The 19184-nt window shown below is 42.0% G+C and overlaps 1 protein-coding gene across 1 annotated transcript in view; it reads left to right on the forward strand.

Moving 5' to 3' along the window:
- Positions 1–530: 530 nt before the first annotated feature.
- The window catches only part of LOC141336342 (complement C3-like), a 115460-nt gene continuing 96806 nt past the window's right edge, over positions 531–19184 (forward strand). The window contains exons 1-4 of the mRNA XM_073841916.1: positions 531–662; positions 740–935; positions 1089–1257; positions 1548–1621. Coding sequence (XP_073698017.1) covers positions 592–662; positions 740–935; positions 1089–1257; positions 1548–1621 — 510 coding nt within the window. The 5' untranslated portion in view covers positions 531–591. The remainder of the gene's footprint in view (positions 663–739; positions 936–1088; positions 1258–1547; positions 1622–19184) is intronic.

Below are 19184 nucleotides of genomic sequence, written 5' to 3' on the forward strand. Positions count from 1 at the left end.
AGAGTTGCGTTGCCAGGACTTATCAAGCTCTTTTGCAAGTCTCATGTCTGTTACACAAAACTGCACTCAGTTCCACAACATTTTGACAATTGTTCTGTTTCTACAGCTTTGTATATAAAGAAAGGAAGAGCACACTGAAATTTATATTATATAAAATTTTTATTAAGGGAATATTTTGGAATGCAAACAACCAAGCATTAGACAGTTATGCCATAATAGTCTGGATATGTCATTTCTTGGGTTTGTGTGCATATGGGATGCTTATTAACATGTTTAAGAAAATGCATAATGGTATAACCCACATGTACATTACATTGAGATGCACAGCTTCATCATAATTTAGAGTTTTTCTCACTCACAGATATCAATCAGCCCAATATTTGACACAATTATTGGAGCTTCTTGTACACATTTTTATGATTCCACCATAAGAATATGTCCAAAATCCTCCCCTTCCCTAACGTGTTGCCTAATCGCTGTGATGGAAAGAGGAGTGTCAGAGAGAGAGAGAGAGAGCAGTTTGGACTCTGAGGGTCGTGGAGGTGGATATAAATCTGAGGACGCTCAGTTAGAGACACACAGACAGACAGGATGGACGTGAAGCTGTTGTTTCTGACTGTTGTTCTTCTCTCCTCAGCGCTCCTCACACTATGCGACCCACTGTGAGTATCAAACACACGGTTTGTTCATGGATTCACCAGCAGATCTGTTTTCAAATGCTCTGATTGGATCTCCTTAGATTTGTTCTGTCAGCTCCTAATTTGCTGAGGGTGGGTTCCTCAGAGAATGTGTTTGTGGAGGCTCAGGATTACTCTGGAGGAGACCTGAATGTGAAGATCATAGTTAAGAACCACCCAAAAAAAGACAAGGAGATAGTGTCTAAATCAGTGACACTGACTGCAGCCAATAATTCCCAAATCCTTACAGATATAAAGGTGATACTTTGGACTTTGACATACTTTTTGCTTGTTTTTTTGCTAGGAGTATGTGTGATGCATCATGACTGCACAACAGGACAATTTAATTTGTAAAATGTCTTTTCATTTATTCTAAATTGGCAGGGGGCTAATGCATTTTCTGTCATTTAGATCCCTGATGATCAGAACTTCTTTTCTGACGATCCTCTGGAGAAGCAGTATGTGTATCTACAAGCTCAGTTCCCATCTGTCACTCTGGAGAAAGTGGTCATGCTCTCATTCCAGTCTGGATATATATTTGTACAAACAGATAAGCCCATCTACACACCTGCTAGCACAGGTACGATTAAGTGTTGAAAGAAAAAAAAAGAAAAAAAAAACCTTTTCAAATATAGAGTGCATTAATGCACTATGTGAACTTAATTACATTGTGTGTCAGATCATCTGAAGCTAACTGTAATATATGTTGGAACATAAGATACGCCATTAGGCTGTTCAAGCTATTAGGCTACTATCCTGGTTATTGTGAACTATTTATGGTGTCATTTTAAAACATTTAACACACAAAAATAATAATGCATTAACCTTTAAACTAGCCCATTCCAGTTTCTGCTTTGACCTCTTTTGCAGTTAAGTACAGGATTTTCTCTTTGACGCCCAACTTGGAACCACTCAGTCAGTCTGGAATCAAAGTGGAAATCATGGTAAAACCTGTTGTTTCACACACACACACACACACACACACACACACACACACACACACACACACACACTGGTTTACATGTTTTATGGGGACATTCCATAGGCGTAATGGTTTTTATACTGTACAAACCGTATTTTCTATTGCCCTACACCTACCCTACACCTAAACCTAGCCCTCACAGGAGATTGTGCACACTTTTACTTCCTCAAAAAAACTCATTGTGCATGATTTATAAGCCTGTTTCCTCATGGGGACCTAAGGAATGTCCCCACAAGGTCAAAATTTACTGGTATTACTATCCTTGTGGGGACATTTGGTCCCCATAATGTGATAAATACCAGGTACACACACACACACACACACACACACACACATGTTGGGTTTACATATTTTATGGGGACATTCCATAGGCATAATGTTTTTCATACAAACCGTATATTTTCTATCGCCCTATGTCAGTCATTCCCAAAGGCGGGGTCCCGACCCACAAGTGGGTCGTGGGAGATTTTGTATGGGTCGCCAAGTCGAGCACTCTTTTTCAGTGCGCTATATACTCTTGATTAAAATTGATATGTGTAGTTCACCTATTAGCCGCACGAGGGAGCTCGTCGTTTTCTTCTTCTTCTGCTTACTTTTTTGTTGTTGTTCTTTAGCTGCGCTCTGCATCACCTGTTTCACACATACTCCGTCTGCAGTGCTTATGCGTTGCGTATTTTTTTTCGCACCCATGTTAACGGATTGGAGCGTTCACACTGCACGCGGTTGCTGTCCAGCAGTACGTCCCAGAAGCAGTGCGTTTGCAGCAGAGCAGCGATCATTTCGGCAGAGTCTATTTTTTGCTGTGCTGCAAGCGCTGAATTAAAGTGACAGCGCATTGTTCGCTGTAAAAATGAACATGGATTGACACGAAAATGTCCCATAAATGCATATAAATGAAATCCACTGTTTCGCAGTCAACACGTAGCTTTTTGGCTAGGTTTAAAATAAGCAAAAATGCAGTTTTAAAGAAAAAGGGAACATAATACGTGCACTTGTCCAGGTAGAAAAGTTCTTTAAAAGGATTGTTTTTAATAAAGATTTAATGCGAAAGAAAAGCATGAGAGCCGACTGTTTCTGTCTGTGGTAAATTTTAATTAAAATATTTTTTGATAGCCCATTTTTTATTAAAAAAAGGAAGCTATAGCCTCCCTATGTTGTGTTTAAATGTGTTGCAACTTGCTTGAGCAACTTAATAAACAAATCTAGAAGTCAAGTGCATTGAATAATGCTGAAAAAGCACTTTTTGATTTGATATCAAAATAACGGATAAATATTGTGTTTGTGGTAAACAACATTTTCTGCAAATCTGCAGTTTACTTAAATAAAAAAATGTGCTTTGTCAAATATCTGTATCTCTTTTAAATAGTTAAGTGGAAGCATGACCTTAAAAATGGTCATACATATTTTGTTAATGCATAAATTCTCTTCGTGATATATGAACCTAATGAATATGGGCCTAATGTTTATTGGGTCACAAGGATTTATCGACTTTAAAATGTGGGTCCCCAGAAAAAAAGTTTGGGAAACACTGCCCTATGTAACGTCTCTTATCTGCGTTGTGTGTAGTAACTGAGACAACCAACACCATTTCGCGCCTCAGGTGGATTATTTAAGTCTGTTAAAACACATTTAAATGAAGTGATCAGTTTCACAGCGTTCTTACACGACGTCCCACCACAACCACACTCTTTGCTGGTGCGAATATTACTGTAACAGTAATGATATACAACAGTTTGCAAAACAATAAATGTATAATAGAACATGTACCTGTTAAAACACATTTAAATGAAGTGATCAGTTTCACAGCGTTCTTACACAACGTCCTGCAATGACGAGTGCACATTAACCATTACAATATTATTTGGTAACATGAAAGAAGAAAAATACATCGTCAAAATATAGAAAGATCAATAAAAGAAATACATTTTTCCAGAGCACTCACCCACCACAACCACACTCTTTGCTGGCGCGAATATTACTGATTTAACCGGAAACAGTTTCCAACATGCTGCCAGCCAATGAACAGGGAGTGAGGCTCTACCACAATTAAAGGGGCCATACACATATAGCAACCAAAGCAAGTGGAAACACCTTTTTGAACCTGTTACATTCCCCCCTACTGAATTCCACTTGCTCTCACACAAAACATGAATGCCAAAACTATCCCTGACCACAACATAACATCAGGCACATAAACTCAACAACAATATACAGGAATGAAAAAAAAAAAAATAGACGAGGAAGAGAGAAATTTTTTTTTAAAGGTGTTCAAAACTTCATGAAATTGTCTGTTCAGTTCAGTGTAGACACTATTCCCCACAGGAATTAAAGTGAGAAGAGGGTGGCCAATCCCCTAGACCAGGGGTTTTCAAACCTGTCCTGGAGCCTCCCCTGCTCTGCACATTTTGTATGTCTCCCTTATTAGGCACACCCAATTCAGGTCTTGCAGTCTCTACTAATGAGCTGATGATTTGAATCAGGTGTATTAGATGAGAGAGACAAGCAAAATGTGCAGGGCAGGGGAGGCTCCAGGACAGGTTTGAAAACCCCTGCCCTAGACCAGTCATTCCCAAAGGCGGGGTCCCGACCCACAAGTGGGTCGCGGGAGATTTTGTATGGGTCGCCAAGTCGAGCACTCTTTTTCAGTGCGCTATATACTCTTGATTAAAATTGATATGTGTAGTTCACCTATTAGCCGCACGAGGGAGCTCGTCGTTTTCTTCTTCTTCTGCTTACTTTTTTGTTGTTGTTCTTTAGCTGCGCTCTGCATCACCTGTTTCACACATACTCCGTCTGCAGTGCTTATGCGTTGCGTATTTTTTTTCGCACCCATGTTAACGGATTGGAGCGTTCACACTGCACGCGGTTGCTGTCCAGCAGTACGTCCCAGAAGCAGTGCGTTTGCAGCAGAGCAGCGATCATTTCGGCAGAGTCTATTTTTTGCTGTGCTGCAAGCGCTGAATTAAAGTGACAGCGCATTGTTCGCTGTAAAAATGAACATGGATTGACACGAAAATGTCCCATAAATGCATATAAATGAAATCCACTGTTTCGCAGTCAACACGTAGCTTTTTGGCTAGGTTTAAAATAAGCAAAAATGCAGTTTTAAAGAAAAAGGGAACATAATACGTGCACTTGTCCAGGTAGAAAAGTTCTTTAAAAGGATTGTTTTTAATAAAGATTTAATGCGAAAGAAAAGCATGAGAGCCGACTGTTTCTGTCTGTGGTAAATTTTAATTAAAATATTTTTTGATAGCCCATTTTTTATTAAAAAAAGGAAGCTATAGCCTCCCTATGTTGTGTTTAAATGTGTTGCAACTTGCTTGAGCAACTTAATAAACAAATCTAGAAGTCAAGTGCATTGAATAATGCTGAAAAAGCACTTTTTGATTTGATATCAAAATAACGGATAAATATTGTGTTTGTGGTAAACAACATTTTCTGCAAATCTGCAGTTTACTTAAATAAAAAAATGTGCTTTGTCAAATATCTGTATCTCTTTTAAATAGTTAAGTGGAAGCATGACCTTAAAAATGGTCATACATATTTTGTTAATGCATAAATTCTCTTCGTGATATATGAACCTAATGAATATGGGCCTAATGTTTATTGGGTCACAAGGATTTATCGACTTTAAAATGTGGGTCCCCAGAAAAAAAGTTTGGGAATGTCATCGGGATGTCCAGAAGAGTTTCGAATACCAGGTCCACAGGCAGCGCGGAATCCTTCCAAACATCAACAGGAAAGGAGCATATCCCGTGGTCTCATGGACGGTGCAATTATAAGCAAAAGTTAGAGATTTGAGTACTTGGGGCCATTTTTGTTTGGTCTTCGCTGGCAGTGCACGTATCATGTTTCCCAGAGTCCTGTTCATCCTCTCACACGCTCCATTTCCCATCGGATGATAGGGAGTTGTTCTTGATTTTTGAACTCCAGCGACATTTAACAGTTCAGCTATCAGGGCACTTTCGAAGTTGGCTCCTCTGTCAGAGTGAATTCGGCTTGGAAAGCCATAAACACAGAAGTAGTTATGCCACAGATGATGCGCCACAGCTTTGGCAGACTGATTTGGACACAAGAACGCACTGGCCATTTTAGTAAAGTGGTCTGTCACAACAAGTACATCCAGGGACCGGTTGCCAGAGTCCTCCGCCGACCAAAAGTCTATGCAGACGAGTTCAAGGGGCTCTATCGTAATGATGTTCTCCAACGGTGCACGACCCTCTGGTTCTGGTGTCTTGCTGATCACGCATCGACGACAGCACTTCACATACTCTCTCACATCCTTCTCCAGGCCATGCCAAAAGAACCTTTGCCGAGCAAGATACAGAGTCCGCTGCTGACCTTGATGTCCTGCTTGGTCATGAACACCCTTCAACACCATGTTCTTCACTGCATCAGGCACGACATACAGGTAGGTCTTCCTTTTGGTGAAACTATTTTTCGAAACTCTATATAACACACCATTCTTCATTTGTAGCTTTCCCCAGTGTTTCAAAAGTTTCAAGACAGTGGTTGGTTCATTCGCCCGCTCCCTCCTGTTAGGTCTTCGTCCTCTCTCGACAAAGCAAATCACTCTGCTCAAAACAATGTCTTCCTGTTGCCTCTTCATTAGATCGTCATGCAACATCACATTAACGTCAGCTGATTCAGATGGTATTATTGCTTGTGGAAGGTGAGGCAGCAACAAGGCATGTGGCCTGATGTTTGTATCGCTATGTCGGCATGAGTGCAGAACAGCTTCCACTTCCTGCGTTGACATTGTGCCAGGTAAGGAGGCTTTAGCTGTATGACAAGCAACTGCCACACCTTCAGTATCAGGAGTACTGTCAAAGGGATGAGTAGACCAACGAAAGACATCCTGGACATGGTCTGTGCGCACATCAGCCGCTTCTGCCAATAACTCACTGTAAGGAACTCTTGTGAGACGATGGAGTACACTAGGATGCACGAAGGGCTCTCGGCTCAGGGCGTCAGCAACTATATTTTTTGGACCAGGAAAATACTTAATGTCAAACTGGTATGGTGCTAATTTAGCAACCCATCTATGTTCACAAGCATCCAATTTGGCTTTGGACAGAATGTATGTTAATGGGTTGTTGTCTGTCCAAACTGTAAATTTCTGTCCCCTGAGCCAGTGATGAAATTTGTCACAGATTTCATTTCATATCATAGCGAAAAACTCCAATCGATGTGCAGAGTATCGAGACTGGGCATAGGTAAGCGACTTGCTTGCGAAAGCAACAGGTCTAGCCGTTGTTCCACCAGCTGGAATCTGGGACAAAACAGCCCCGAGCCCATTACTTGAAACATCTACTGAAAGCAAGAAAGGCTCATTAAAATTCGGATGAACCAACAAGACTTGATCAAGCAAAGCCTGCTTCAATTTGTGAAACGCTTGACTACATTCCTCAGTCCAGTCTGATGCAGATAACTCTCTCTGACACATTCGACGTTTCCACTTTCCACGTGGTGCCTTTCTTCCAGTGGTAAGGTTGAACAATGGTTTGGCAATAGACGAACAGTCTTCAATAAACTGCTGGTAAAACACTACCATGCCCAGAAAAGACCTTATTTTCTGCTGACTGGGAACATTGGTACCTTCAACCATAAGATCATCCTCAGTGACAGAAGTAATGGCTTTTACTTTTTCTGGATCGGTAGCAATACCATCCGCACTGATAATATGGCCTAGAAATTTTACAGAACTCCGCAAGAGATGACACTTCTTTGGAGCAAGCTTGAGATTATGAGTCTTCAAACGCTTGAACACCATTTCCAGGCGCTCTAATGCCAGCTCTTCTGTGGGTGCAAACACCAGGACATCATCTAAATAACATAATAGGCTGATGAAATTCTGATCCCCGAATATTGTCAACATCATCCGTATGAAGGTGGCCGGACTGTTACACAGGCCCTGCGGTAACCGATTATATTCGTATAATCCAAAGGGTGATGTAAACGCTGTGTATTTCTGGTCATCTTCATGAACTTCTACATTATAGTAGCCAGATGTGAGGTCCATTGTAGAAAAATAGGCATTTCCACCCAACGCAGCAAGAGCATCTGCTTGGTGGGGAAGTGGATGTGCATCCTTGATTGTGCGAGCATTAATCCAACGGAAGTCTGTACATATTCTCAAGTCTCCTGACTTCTTCCAGACTAGGACAAGTGGTGATGCAAACTCGCTTCTAGACTTTTGTATAATTTCACGTTCTTCCATCTCATCCAAAGCTTGACGAAGCCTTTCATACTGAGTGGGAGCAAGACGACGATACGGCAACCGAAAGGGCTTGTCATCACTCAGGCGAATGCGATGAACAAAACCAGCAGCCTTTCCACAGTCCAACTTGTGTCTGGAAAAGATAGAATGGTACTGAGAGATAAGTTGAACAAGTTTTGCTTTGCAGTCAGCAGACACATTGCAAGACTCCACATCCAAGTCAGCTAAGCCCAAGCCACGTAAAACTGTTGAGTCATCAGCAGCACATAAGTCGTTTGATCCAGACTTGGTTAGAGCATCTGTTACACTCATCTCATCCTGTTTGTCAGTTAACACATCGGCTGTTCTCTGAACTTTTTGTTCAAGAGCAAATGAGCAAGCATCAGGAAATTCAGAGCAGTCAAAATCCTGCAACGCCATGCAAGGGAAAGCATCTGCAAGCGTTGAATTCCTTTTTAAAGTAACTGTTTTCTCAGAGAGATTTATTACTTTGAGGGGAACCCATCCATCTTTACGTATCAGAGCTACTGTTTTTCCAACCAGCACTGACCTTGGCCTTGATTTTACTCTGCTGGGCTCCAAAATGACAGCACTGCCAGCTGAGATGTCATGAGTGCTTTGCAGTTTGCCCCAAACTAAGTTTTCAGACATAGGTTCAAGTGACACTGCCGTTTTGATCTTTACCGTTCCTAGTAAATCAGGGACAGTACCATTTCTCCATTTCTCCACATTGGCTAGTAGATCAAGCAGCTTGTTTTGTTCAGTGTTGTCACATTCATGTTCAGACATGCTTATTAGTAACTCTGAAGAACTTCTCAGCTGATGGATCAAATGTTTCAAGAGATTACTGCCAAGAATTAGATCATCACCCTGGCCCTCGACTACTAAAGTCGGAACAGTGACGTGACAGCCGTACACATCCATGTCCAGCTCAATCATTCCTAAAGGTCTTGTTCTGGTGCCTCCACATCCGACCAAAACAACATCTGTTGGGGCAAGTGAGAGGCTAGACAACACACCAGTACTCAGCAATTGCGGTAAGATCTTGGAGCTCATGGTACAAGCCATTGACCCTGTGTCAAGCATTGCTGTTGCCTCAACTTGTCCACCAATAATTACTGTAGTGTAGAACAGATCATCATATGGCTCAAGTTTTTGTGTATTTTGCAGGACAACTGTACATTCAGAACTATACTCTTCACATACACTTTTATATACAGACTCCAGATCATAATCCAACAATGATGGGGGATTATCATTTGGCCTTACACTCACCCCCTCCACATGCAGGCCTATTCGTTTCCCGTACGTAAAACAGCATCCAACTCAGGCACCATACTTGTAGTGCAAGCTTTAGCTTTAGGACACTCTGCACGTGCATGACCTGCTTTGTAACAGAGAAAACACAGATGATTCGCTCTGCAATGAAAATGGATGGTGTGGCCAATATCTCCACACACTTCACATGGTAGAGTAGGCCTTACTCTGTTTCTATGAGACTTAGGCAGATGCCGCTCTGCACCGGCCTGATTTCTTGATTGTCCATTCTCCAAGACACGCTCCAACATTGCTAAGATTCGTTCCATGGGTTCACTGGGCTCTTTAGTTGGAGTATGGTATGCATCAGATTCTGGTTTAACAGTTGTCTTATCCTTCATTTCAGAAGGCCGAACGGCAACTTCCTGTTTTAAAAGAGTGATGGCTGGGGGTACTCTAGCCACGGAGCTACATCGTTTCTCTCTACCATACTCTTCCAAACGTGCATGAACATCAGCTGCCGTCCACTGCTCCACAGGTCTGCACTTGAATATAAGGGAAAGCTCAGGGTTTGGACAATGTCTGATAAACATTACAGTGAGCTCACGGGACAAATCATCAGTCTTCTTATTCTGTCTCTTTAAACAGTCCTTAGCCATGTCCATGGCTCTATTTAGCCTCAGCCAGTAATCAAAGGGGTCTTCACCAGCATGTGGGAGTGTGCCATAAAAATCAGCCAATGGCATGCTAGAATAAGCTGTGTCACTGAAATGCTGTTTTAGCAAATCAAAAATAGGACTTGGGCCCTTGCACAAATCAATAGAGGGGTTACTGCGCAAGCCCACCCTCACAACTTCTCGTGCCCGTCCCAAAAGTCTGCTCATGACTTCATCAGCTTGTTCTTCAATTGGCGTCCCTATTTTGCGCAAATATGACAGCACTATGGCTTTCCACTCATGTATTGTGTATGGCTCAGCTTGGTCACCCCTAAAACAAACAGGTTCTTTGATTTCAGATTTTAGAACTCTGTTTAGGACAGATGAGTCAGCATTACTAGACCCACACACTTTAGACTCTAAACTGGAAGCAATGCTTTCCCCAATAGAGCGTCCCATTCGTTCTACCATCCCCACTAGTAATTCCATTGACTCATTGGCTTCCTTCAAACTTGGTTGTTTCAATTCACCTACACTTAACTGAGGTGGTGGAGGACTGAATTGATCGTTTACATCGTGTACAGTTTCTAAATCAAACATGGGAGTAGATGTGACAGGAGTATAATCTAATCTACCTCTCCCCACTGAAGGCATAGGTGAAAACATGAAAAGCCCTCTACCTCTTCCAAAACTGTTCTCTGATTCCATGTTTAACATTGACAATAGCAATGGTTAACAAAAAAAATTAAATGTATTGTCCCAAAACTTCAGAATGACACTTTCAGAGTGAACGAAAAGGAAGAAAAATGTGTAGGTTCTGAAAATATATCCTAGTTTCAGAGCTCAAAGTTCAAGTAAAATGTATGTGTGCAAAATTTTAGTCTCTACAATAAAACTTCTCAACAAACCTCAGTAATTGTCTTCAAAAAAAGTCTTCAAAAAAAAAAAAATGCTTCAAAGTTAAATCTTCAGCTGCTATTGTTGTCAAACTCTCGTTCAATTTGAAGCCACAATACCCGAACTTTGCTCCTCTAAGCGGTGAAACACGGTCCTTCACTCCACCTTGTGGTCAAAAGCGGTACTGCACCAAACAGCTCCTCACGCGGAAAGCTCTCGTCAACCACGGTACGAACACCTCCGGAAACCTCCGATCAGTCGTTCCAGCACGTAGTTTCCAGAGTCACGGTCACGGCACCATTGTAACGTCTCTTATCTGCGTTGTGTGTAGTAACTGAGACAACCAACACCATTTCGCGCCTCAGGTGGATTATTTAAGTCTGTTAAAACACATTTAAATGAAGTGATCAGTTTCACAGCGTTCTTACACGACGTCCCACCACAACCACACTCTTTGCTGGTGCGAATATTACTGTAACAGTAATGATATACAACAGTTTGCAAAACAATAAATGTATAATAGAACATGTACCTGTTAAAACACATTTAAATGAAGTGATCAGTTTCACAGCGTTCTTACACAACGTCCTGCAATGACGAGTGCACATTAACCATTACAATATTATTTGGTAACATGAAAGAAGAAAAATACATCGTCAAAATATAGAAAGATCAATAAAAGAAATACATTTTTCCAGAGCACTCACCCACCACAACCACACTCTTTGCTGGCGCGAATATTACTGATTTAACCGGAAACAGTTTCCAACATGCTGCCAGCCAATGAACAGGGAGTGAGGCTCTACCACAATTAAAGGGGCCATACACATATAGCAACCAAAGCAAGTGGAAACACCTTTTTGAACCTGTTACATTCCCCCCTACTGAATTCCACTTGCTCTCACACAAAACATGAATGCCAAAACTATCCCTGACCACAACATAACATCAGGCACATAAACTCAACAACAATATACAGGAATGAAAAAAAAAAAAATAGACGAGGAAGAGAGAAATTTTTTTTTAAAGGTGTTCAAAACTTCATGAAATTGTCTGTTCAGTTCAGTGTAGACACTATTCCCCACAGGAATTAAAGTGAGAAGAGGGTGGCCAATCCCCTAGACCAGGGGTTTTCAAACCTGTCCTGGAGCCTCCCCTGCTCTGCACATTTTGTATGTCTCCCTTATTAGGCACACCCAATTCAGGTCTTGCAGTCTCTACTAATGAGCTGATGATTTGAATCAGGTGTATTAGATGAGAGAGACAAGCAAAATGTGCAGGGCAGGGGAGGCTCCAGGACAGGTTTGAAAACCCCTGCCCTAGACCAGTCATTCCCAAAGGCGGGGTCCCGACCCACAAGTGGGTCGCGGGAGATTTTGTATGGGTCGCCAAGTCGAGCACTCTTTTTCAGTGCGCTATATACTCTTGATTAAAATTGATATGTGTAGTTCACCTATTAGCCGCACGAGGGAGCTCGTCGTTTTCTTCTTCTTCTGCTTACTTTTTTGTTGTTGTTCTTTAGCTGCGCTCTGCATCACCTGTTTCACACATACTCCGTCTGCAGTGCTTATGCGTTGCGTATTTTTTTTCGCACCCATGTTAACGGATTGGAGCGTTCACACTGCACGCGGTTGCTGTCCAGCAGTACGTCCCAGAAGCAGTGCGTTTGCAGCAGAGCAGCGATCATTTCGGCAGAGTCTATTTTTTGCTGTGCTGCAAGCGCTGAATTAAAGTGACAGCGCATTGTTCGCTGTAAAAATGAACATGGATTGACACGAAAATGTCCCATAAATGCATATAAATGAAATCCACTGTTTCGCAGTCAACACGTAGCTTTTTGGCTAGGTTTAAAATAAGCAAAAATGCAGTTTTAAAGAAAAAGGGAACATAATACGTGCACTTGTCCAGGTAGAAAAGTTCTTTAAAAGGATTGTTTTTAATAAAGATTTAATGCGAAAGAAAAGCATGAGAGCCGACTGTTTCTGTCTGTGGTAAATTTTAATTAAAATATTTTTTGATAGCCCATTTTTTATTAAAAAAAGGAAGCTATAGCCTCCCTATGTTGTGTTTAAATGTGTTGCAACTTGCTTGAGCAACTTAATAAACAAATCTAGAAGTCAAGTGCATTGAATAATGCTGAAAAAGCACTTTTTGATTTGATATCAAAATAACGGATAAATATTGTGTTTGTGGTAAACAACATTTTCTGCAAATCTGCAGTTTACTTAAATAAAAAAATGTGCTTTGTCAAATATCTGTATCTCTTTTAAATAGTTAAGTGGAAGCATGACCTTAAAAATGGTCATACATATTTTGTTAATGCATAAATTCTCTTCGTGATATATGAACCTAATGAATATGGGCCTAATGTTTATTGGGTCACAAGGATTTATCGACTTTAAAATGTGGGTCCCCAGAAAAAAAGTTTGGGAATGTCATCGGGATGTCCAGAAGAGTTTCGAATACCAGGTCCACAGGCAGCGCGGAATCCTTCCAAACATCAACAGGAAAGGAGCATATCCCGTGGTCTCATGGACGGTGCAATTATAAGCAAAAGTTAGAGATTTGAGTACTTGGGGCCATTTTTGTTTGGTCTTCGCTGGCAGTGCACGTATCATGTTTCCCAGAGTCCTGTTCATCCTCTCACACGCTCCATTTCCCATCGGATGATAGGGAGTTGTTCTTGATTTTTGAACTCCAGCGACATTTAACAGTTCAGCTATCAGGGCACTTTCGAAGTTGGCTCCTCTGTCAGAGTGAATTCGGCTTGGAAAGCCATAAACACAGAAGTAGTTATGCCACAGATGATGCGCCACAGCTTTGGCAGACTGATTTGGACACAAGAACGCACTGGCCATTTTAGTAAAGTGGTCTGTCACAACAAGTACATCCAGGGACCGGTTGCCAGAGTCCTCCGCCGACCAAAAGTCTATGCAGACGAGTTCAAGGGGCTCTATCGTAATGATGTTCTCCAACGGTGCACGACCCTCTGGTTCTGGTGTCTTGCTGATCACGCATCGACGACAGCACTTCACATACTCTCTCACATCCTTCTCCAGGCCATGCCAAAAGAACCTTTGCCGAGCAAGATACAGAGTCCGCTGCTGACCTTGATGTCCTGCTTGGTCATGAACACCCTTCAACACCATGTTCTTCACTGCATCAGGCACGACATACAGGTAGGTCTTCCTTTTGGTGAAACTATTTTTCGAAACTCTATATAACACACCATTCTTCATTTGTAGCTTTCCCCAGTGTTTCAAAAGTTTCAAGACAGTGGTTGGTTCATTCGCCCGCTCCCTCCTGTTAGGTCTTCGTCCTCTCTCGACAAAGCAAATCACTCTGCTCAAAACAATGTCTTCCTGTTGCCTCTTCATTAGATCGTCATGCAACATCACATTAACGTCAGCTGATTCAGATGGTATTATTGCTTGTGGAAGGTGAGGCAGCAACAAGGCATGTGGCCTGATGTTTGTATCGCTATGTCGGCATGAGTGCAGAACAGCTTCCACTTCCTGCGTTGACATTGTGCCAGGTAAGGAGGCTTTAGCTGTATGACAAGCAACTGCCACACCTTCAGTATCAGGAGTACTGTCAAAGGGATGAGTAGACCAACGAAAGACATCCTGGACATGGTCTGTGCGCACATCAGCCGCTTCTGCCAATAACTCACTGTAAGGAACTCTTGTGAGACGATGGAGTACACTAGGATGCACGAAGGGCTCTCGGCTCAGGGCGTCAGCAACTATATTTTTTGGACCAGGAAAATACTTAATGTCAAACTGGTATGGTGCTAATTTAGCAACCCATCTATGTTCACAAGCATCCAATTTGGCTTTGGACAGAATGTATGTTAATGGGTTGTTGTCTGTCCAAACTGTAAATTTCTGTCCCCTGAGCCAGTGATGAAATTTGTCACAGATTTCATTTCATATCATAGCGAAAAACTCCAATCGATGTGCAGAGTATCGAGACTGGGCATAGGTAAGCGACTTGCTTGCGAAAGCAACAGGTCTAGCCGTTGTTCCACCAGCTGGAATCTGGGACAAAACAGCCCCGAGCCCATTACTTGAAACATCTACTGAAAGCAAGAAAGGCTCATTAAAATTCGGATGAACCAACAAGACTTGATCAAGCAAAGCCTGCTTCAATTTGTGAAACGCTTGACTACATTCCTCAGTCCAGTCTGATGCAGATAACTCTCTCTGACACATTCGACGTTTCCACTTTCCACGTGGTGCCTTTCTTCCAGTGGTAAGGTTGAACAATGGTTTGGCAATAGACGAACAGTCTTCAATAAACTGCTGGTAAAACACTACCATGCCCAGAAAAGACCTTATTTTCTGCTGACTGGGAACATTGGTACCTTCAACCATAAGATCATCCTCAGTGACAGAAGTAATGGCTTTTACTTTTTCTGGATCGGTAGCAATACCATCCGCACTGATAATATGGCCTAGAAATTTTACAGAACTCCGCAAGAGATGACACTTCTTTGGAGCAAGCTTGAGATTATGAGTCTTCAAACGCTTGAACACCATTTCCAGGCGCTCTAATGCCAGCTCTTCTGTGGGTGCAAACACCAGGACATCATCTAAATAACATAATAGGCTGATGAAATTCTGATCCCCGAATATTGTCAACATCATCCGTATGAAGGTGGCCGGACTGTTACACAGGCCCTGCGGTAACCGATTATATTCGTATAATCCAAAGGGTGATGTAAACGCTGTGTATTTCTGGTCATCTTCATGAACTTCTACATTATAGTAGCCAGATGTGAGGTCCATTGTAGAAAAATAGGCATTTCCACCCAACGCAGCAAGAGCATCTGCTTGGTGGGGAAGTGGATGTGCATCCTTGATTGTGCGAGCATTAATCCAACGGAAGTCTGTACATATTCTCAAGTCTCCTGACTTCTTCCAGACTAGGACAAGTGGTGATGCAAACTCGCTTCTAGACTTTTGTATAATTTCACGTTCTTCCATCTCATCCAAAGCTTGACGAAGCCTTTCATACTGAGTGGGAGCAAGACGACGATACGGCAACCGAAAGGGCTTGTCATCACTCAGGCGAATGCGATGAACAAAACCAGCAGCCTTTCCACAGTCCAACTTGTGTCTGGAAAAGATAGAATGGTACTGAGAGATAAGTTGAACAAGTTTTGCTTTGCAGTCAGCAGACACATTGCAAGACTCCACATCCAAGTCAGCTAAGCCCAAGCCACGTAAAACTGTTGAGTCATCAGCAGCACATAAGTCGTTTGATCCAGACTTGGTTAGAGCATCTGTTACACTCATCTCATCCTGTTTGTCAGTTAACACATCGGCTGTTCTCTGAACTTTTTGTTCAAGAGCAAATGAGCAAGCATCAGGAAATTCAGAGCAGTCAAAATCCTGCAACGCCATGCAAGGGAAAGCATCTGCAAGCGTTGAATTCCTTTTTAAAGTAACTGTTTTCTCAGAGAGATTTATTACTTTGAGGGGAACCCATCCATCTTTACGTATCAGAGCTACTGTTTTTCCAACCAGCACTGACCTTGGCCTTGATTTTACTCTGCTGGGCTCCAAAATGACAGCACTGCCAGCTGAGATGTCATGAGTGCTTTGCAGTTTGCCCCAAACTAAGTTTTCAGACATAGGTTCAAGTGACACTGCCGTTTTGATCTTTACCGTTCCTAGTAAATCAGGGACAGTACCATTTCTCCATTTCTCCACATTGGCTAGTAGATCAAGCAGCTTGTTTTGTTCAGTGTTGTCACATTCATGTTCAGACATGCTTATTAGTAACTCTGAAGAACTTCTCAGCTGATGGATCAAATGTTTCAAGAGATTACTGCCAAGAATTAGATCATCACCCTGGCCCTCGACTACTAAAGTCGGAACAGTGACGTGACAGCCGTACACATCCATGTCCAGCTCAATCATTCCTAAAGGTCTTGTTCTGGTGCCTCCACATCCGACCAAAACAACATCTGTTGGGGCAAGTGAGAGGCTAGACAACACACCAGTACTCAGCAATTGCGGTAAGATCTTGGAGCTCATGGTACAAGCCATTGACCCTGTGTCAAGCATTGCTGTTGCCTCAACTTGTCCACCAATAATTACTGTAGTGTAGAACAGATCATCATATGGCTCAAGTTTTTGTGTATTTTGCAGGACAACTGTACATTCAGAACTATACTCTTCACATACACTTTTATATACAGACTCCAGATCATAATCCAACAATGATGGGGGATTATCATTTGGCCTTACACTCACCCCCTCCACATGCAGGCCTATTCGTTTCCCGTACGTAAAACAGCATCCAACTCAGGCACCATACTTGTAGTGCAAGCTTTAGCTTTAGGACACTCTGCACGTGCATGACCTGCTTTGTAACAGAGAAAACACAGATGATTCGCTCTGCAATGAAAATGGATGGTGTGGCCAATATCTCCACACACTTCACATGGTAGAGTAGGCCTTACTCTGTTTCTATGAGACTTAGGCAGATGCCGCTCTGCACCGGCCTGATTTCTTGATTGTCCATTCTCCAAGACACGCTCCAACATTGCTAAGATTCGTTCCATGGGTTCACTGGGCTCTTTAGTTGGAGTATGGTATGCATCAGATTCTGGTTTAACAGTTGTCTTATCCTTCATTTCAGAAGGCCGAACGGCAACTTCCTGTTTTAAAAGAGTGATGGCTGGGGGTACTCTAGCCACGGAGCTACATCGTTTCTCTCTACCATACTCTTCCAAACGTGCATGAACATCAGCTGCCGTCCACTGCTCCACAGGTCTGCACTTGAATATAAGGGAAAGCTCAGGGTTTGGACAATGTCTGATAAACATTACAGTGAGCTCACGGGACAAATCATCAGTCTTCTTATTCTGTCTCTTTAAACAGTCCTTAGCCATGTCCATGGCTCTATTTAGCCTCAGCCAGTAATCAAAGGGGTCTTCACCAGCATGTGGGAGTGTGCCATAAAAATCAGCCAATGGCATGCTAGAATAAGCTGTGTCACTGAAATGCTGTTTTAGCAAATCAAAAATAGGACTTGGGCCCTTGCACAAATCAATAGAGGGGTTACTGCGCAAGCCCACCCTCACAACTTCTCGTGCCCGTCCCAAAAGTCTGCTCATGACTTCATCAGCTTGTTCTTCAATTGGCGTCCCTATTTTGCGCAAATATGACAGCACTATGGCTTTCCACTCATGTATTGTGTATGGCTCAGCTTGGTCACCCCTAAAACAAACAGGTTCTTTGATTTCAGATTTTAGAACTCTGTTTAGGACAGATGAGTCAGCATTACTAGACCCACACACTTTAGACTCTAAACTGGAAGCAATGCTTTCCCCAATAGAGCGTCCCATTCGTTCTACCATCCCCACTAGTAATTCCATTGACTCATTGGCTTCCTTCAAACTTGGTTGTTTCAATTCACCTACACTTAACTGAGGTGGTGGAGGACTGAATTGATCGTTTACATCGTGTACAGTTTCTAAATCAAACATGGGAGTAGATGTGACAGGAGTATAATCTAATCTACCTCTCCCCACTGAAGGCATAGGTGAAAACATGAAAAGCCCTCTACCTCTTCCAAAACTGTTCTCTGATTCCATGTTTAACATTGACAATAGCAATGGTTAACAAAAAAAATTAAATGTATTGTCCCAAAACTTCAGAATGACACTTTCAGAGTGAACGAAAAGGAAGAAAAATGTGTAGGTTCTGAAAATATATCCTAGTTTCAGAGCTCAAAGTTCAAGTAAAATGTATGTGTGCAAAATTTTAGTCTCTACAATAAAACTTCTCAACAAACCTCAGTAATTGTCTTCAAAAAAAGTCTTCAAAAAAAAAAAAATGCTTCAAAGTTAAATCTTCAGCTGCTATTGTTGTCAAACTCTCGTTCAATTTGAAGCCACAATACCCGAACTTTGCTCCTCTAAGCGGTGAAACACGGTCCTTCACTCCACCTTGTGGTCAAAAGCGGTACTGCACCAAACAGCTCCTCACGCGGAAAGCTCTCGTCAACCACGGTACGAACACCTCCGGAAACCTCCGATCAGTCGTTCCAGCACGTAGTTTCCAGAGTCACGGTCACGGCACCATTGTAACGTCTCTTATCTGCGTTGTGTGTAGTAACTGAGACAACCAACACCATTTCGCGCCTCAGGTGGATTATTTAATTCTGTTAAAACACATTTAAATGAAGTGATCAGTTTCACAGCGTTCTTACACGACGTCCCACCACAACCACACTCTTTGCTGGCGCGAATATTACTGTAACAGTAATGATATACAACAGTTTGCAAAACAATAAATGTATAATAGAACATGTACCTGTTAAAACACATTTAAATGAAGTGATCAGTTTCACAGCGTTCTTACACGACGTCCTGCAATGACGAGTGCACATTAACCATTACAATATTATTTGGTAACATGAAAGAAGAAAAATACATCGTCAAAATATAGAAAGATCAATAAAAGAAATACATTTTT

The sequence above is a fragment of the Garra rufa genome, chromosome 6, assembly GCF_049309525.1.
Source record: "Garra rufa chromosome 6, GarRuf1.0, whole genome shotgun sequence".
In the NCBI taxonomy this organism is placed as follows: domain Eukaryota; kingdom Metazoa; phylum Chordata; class Actinopteri; order Cypriniformes; family Cyprinidae; genus Garra; species Garra rufa.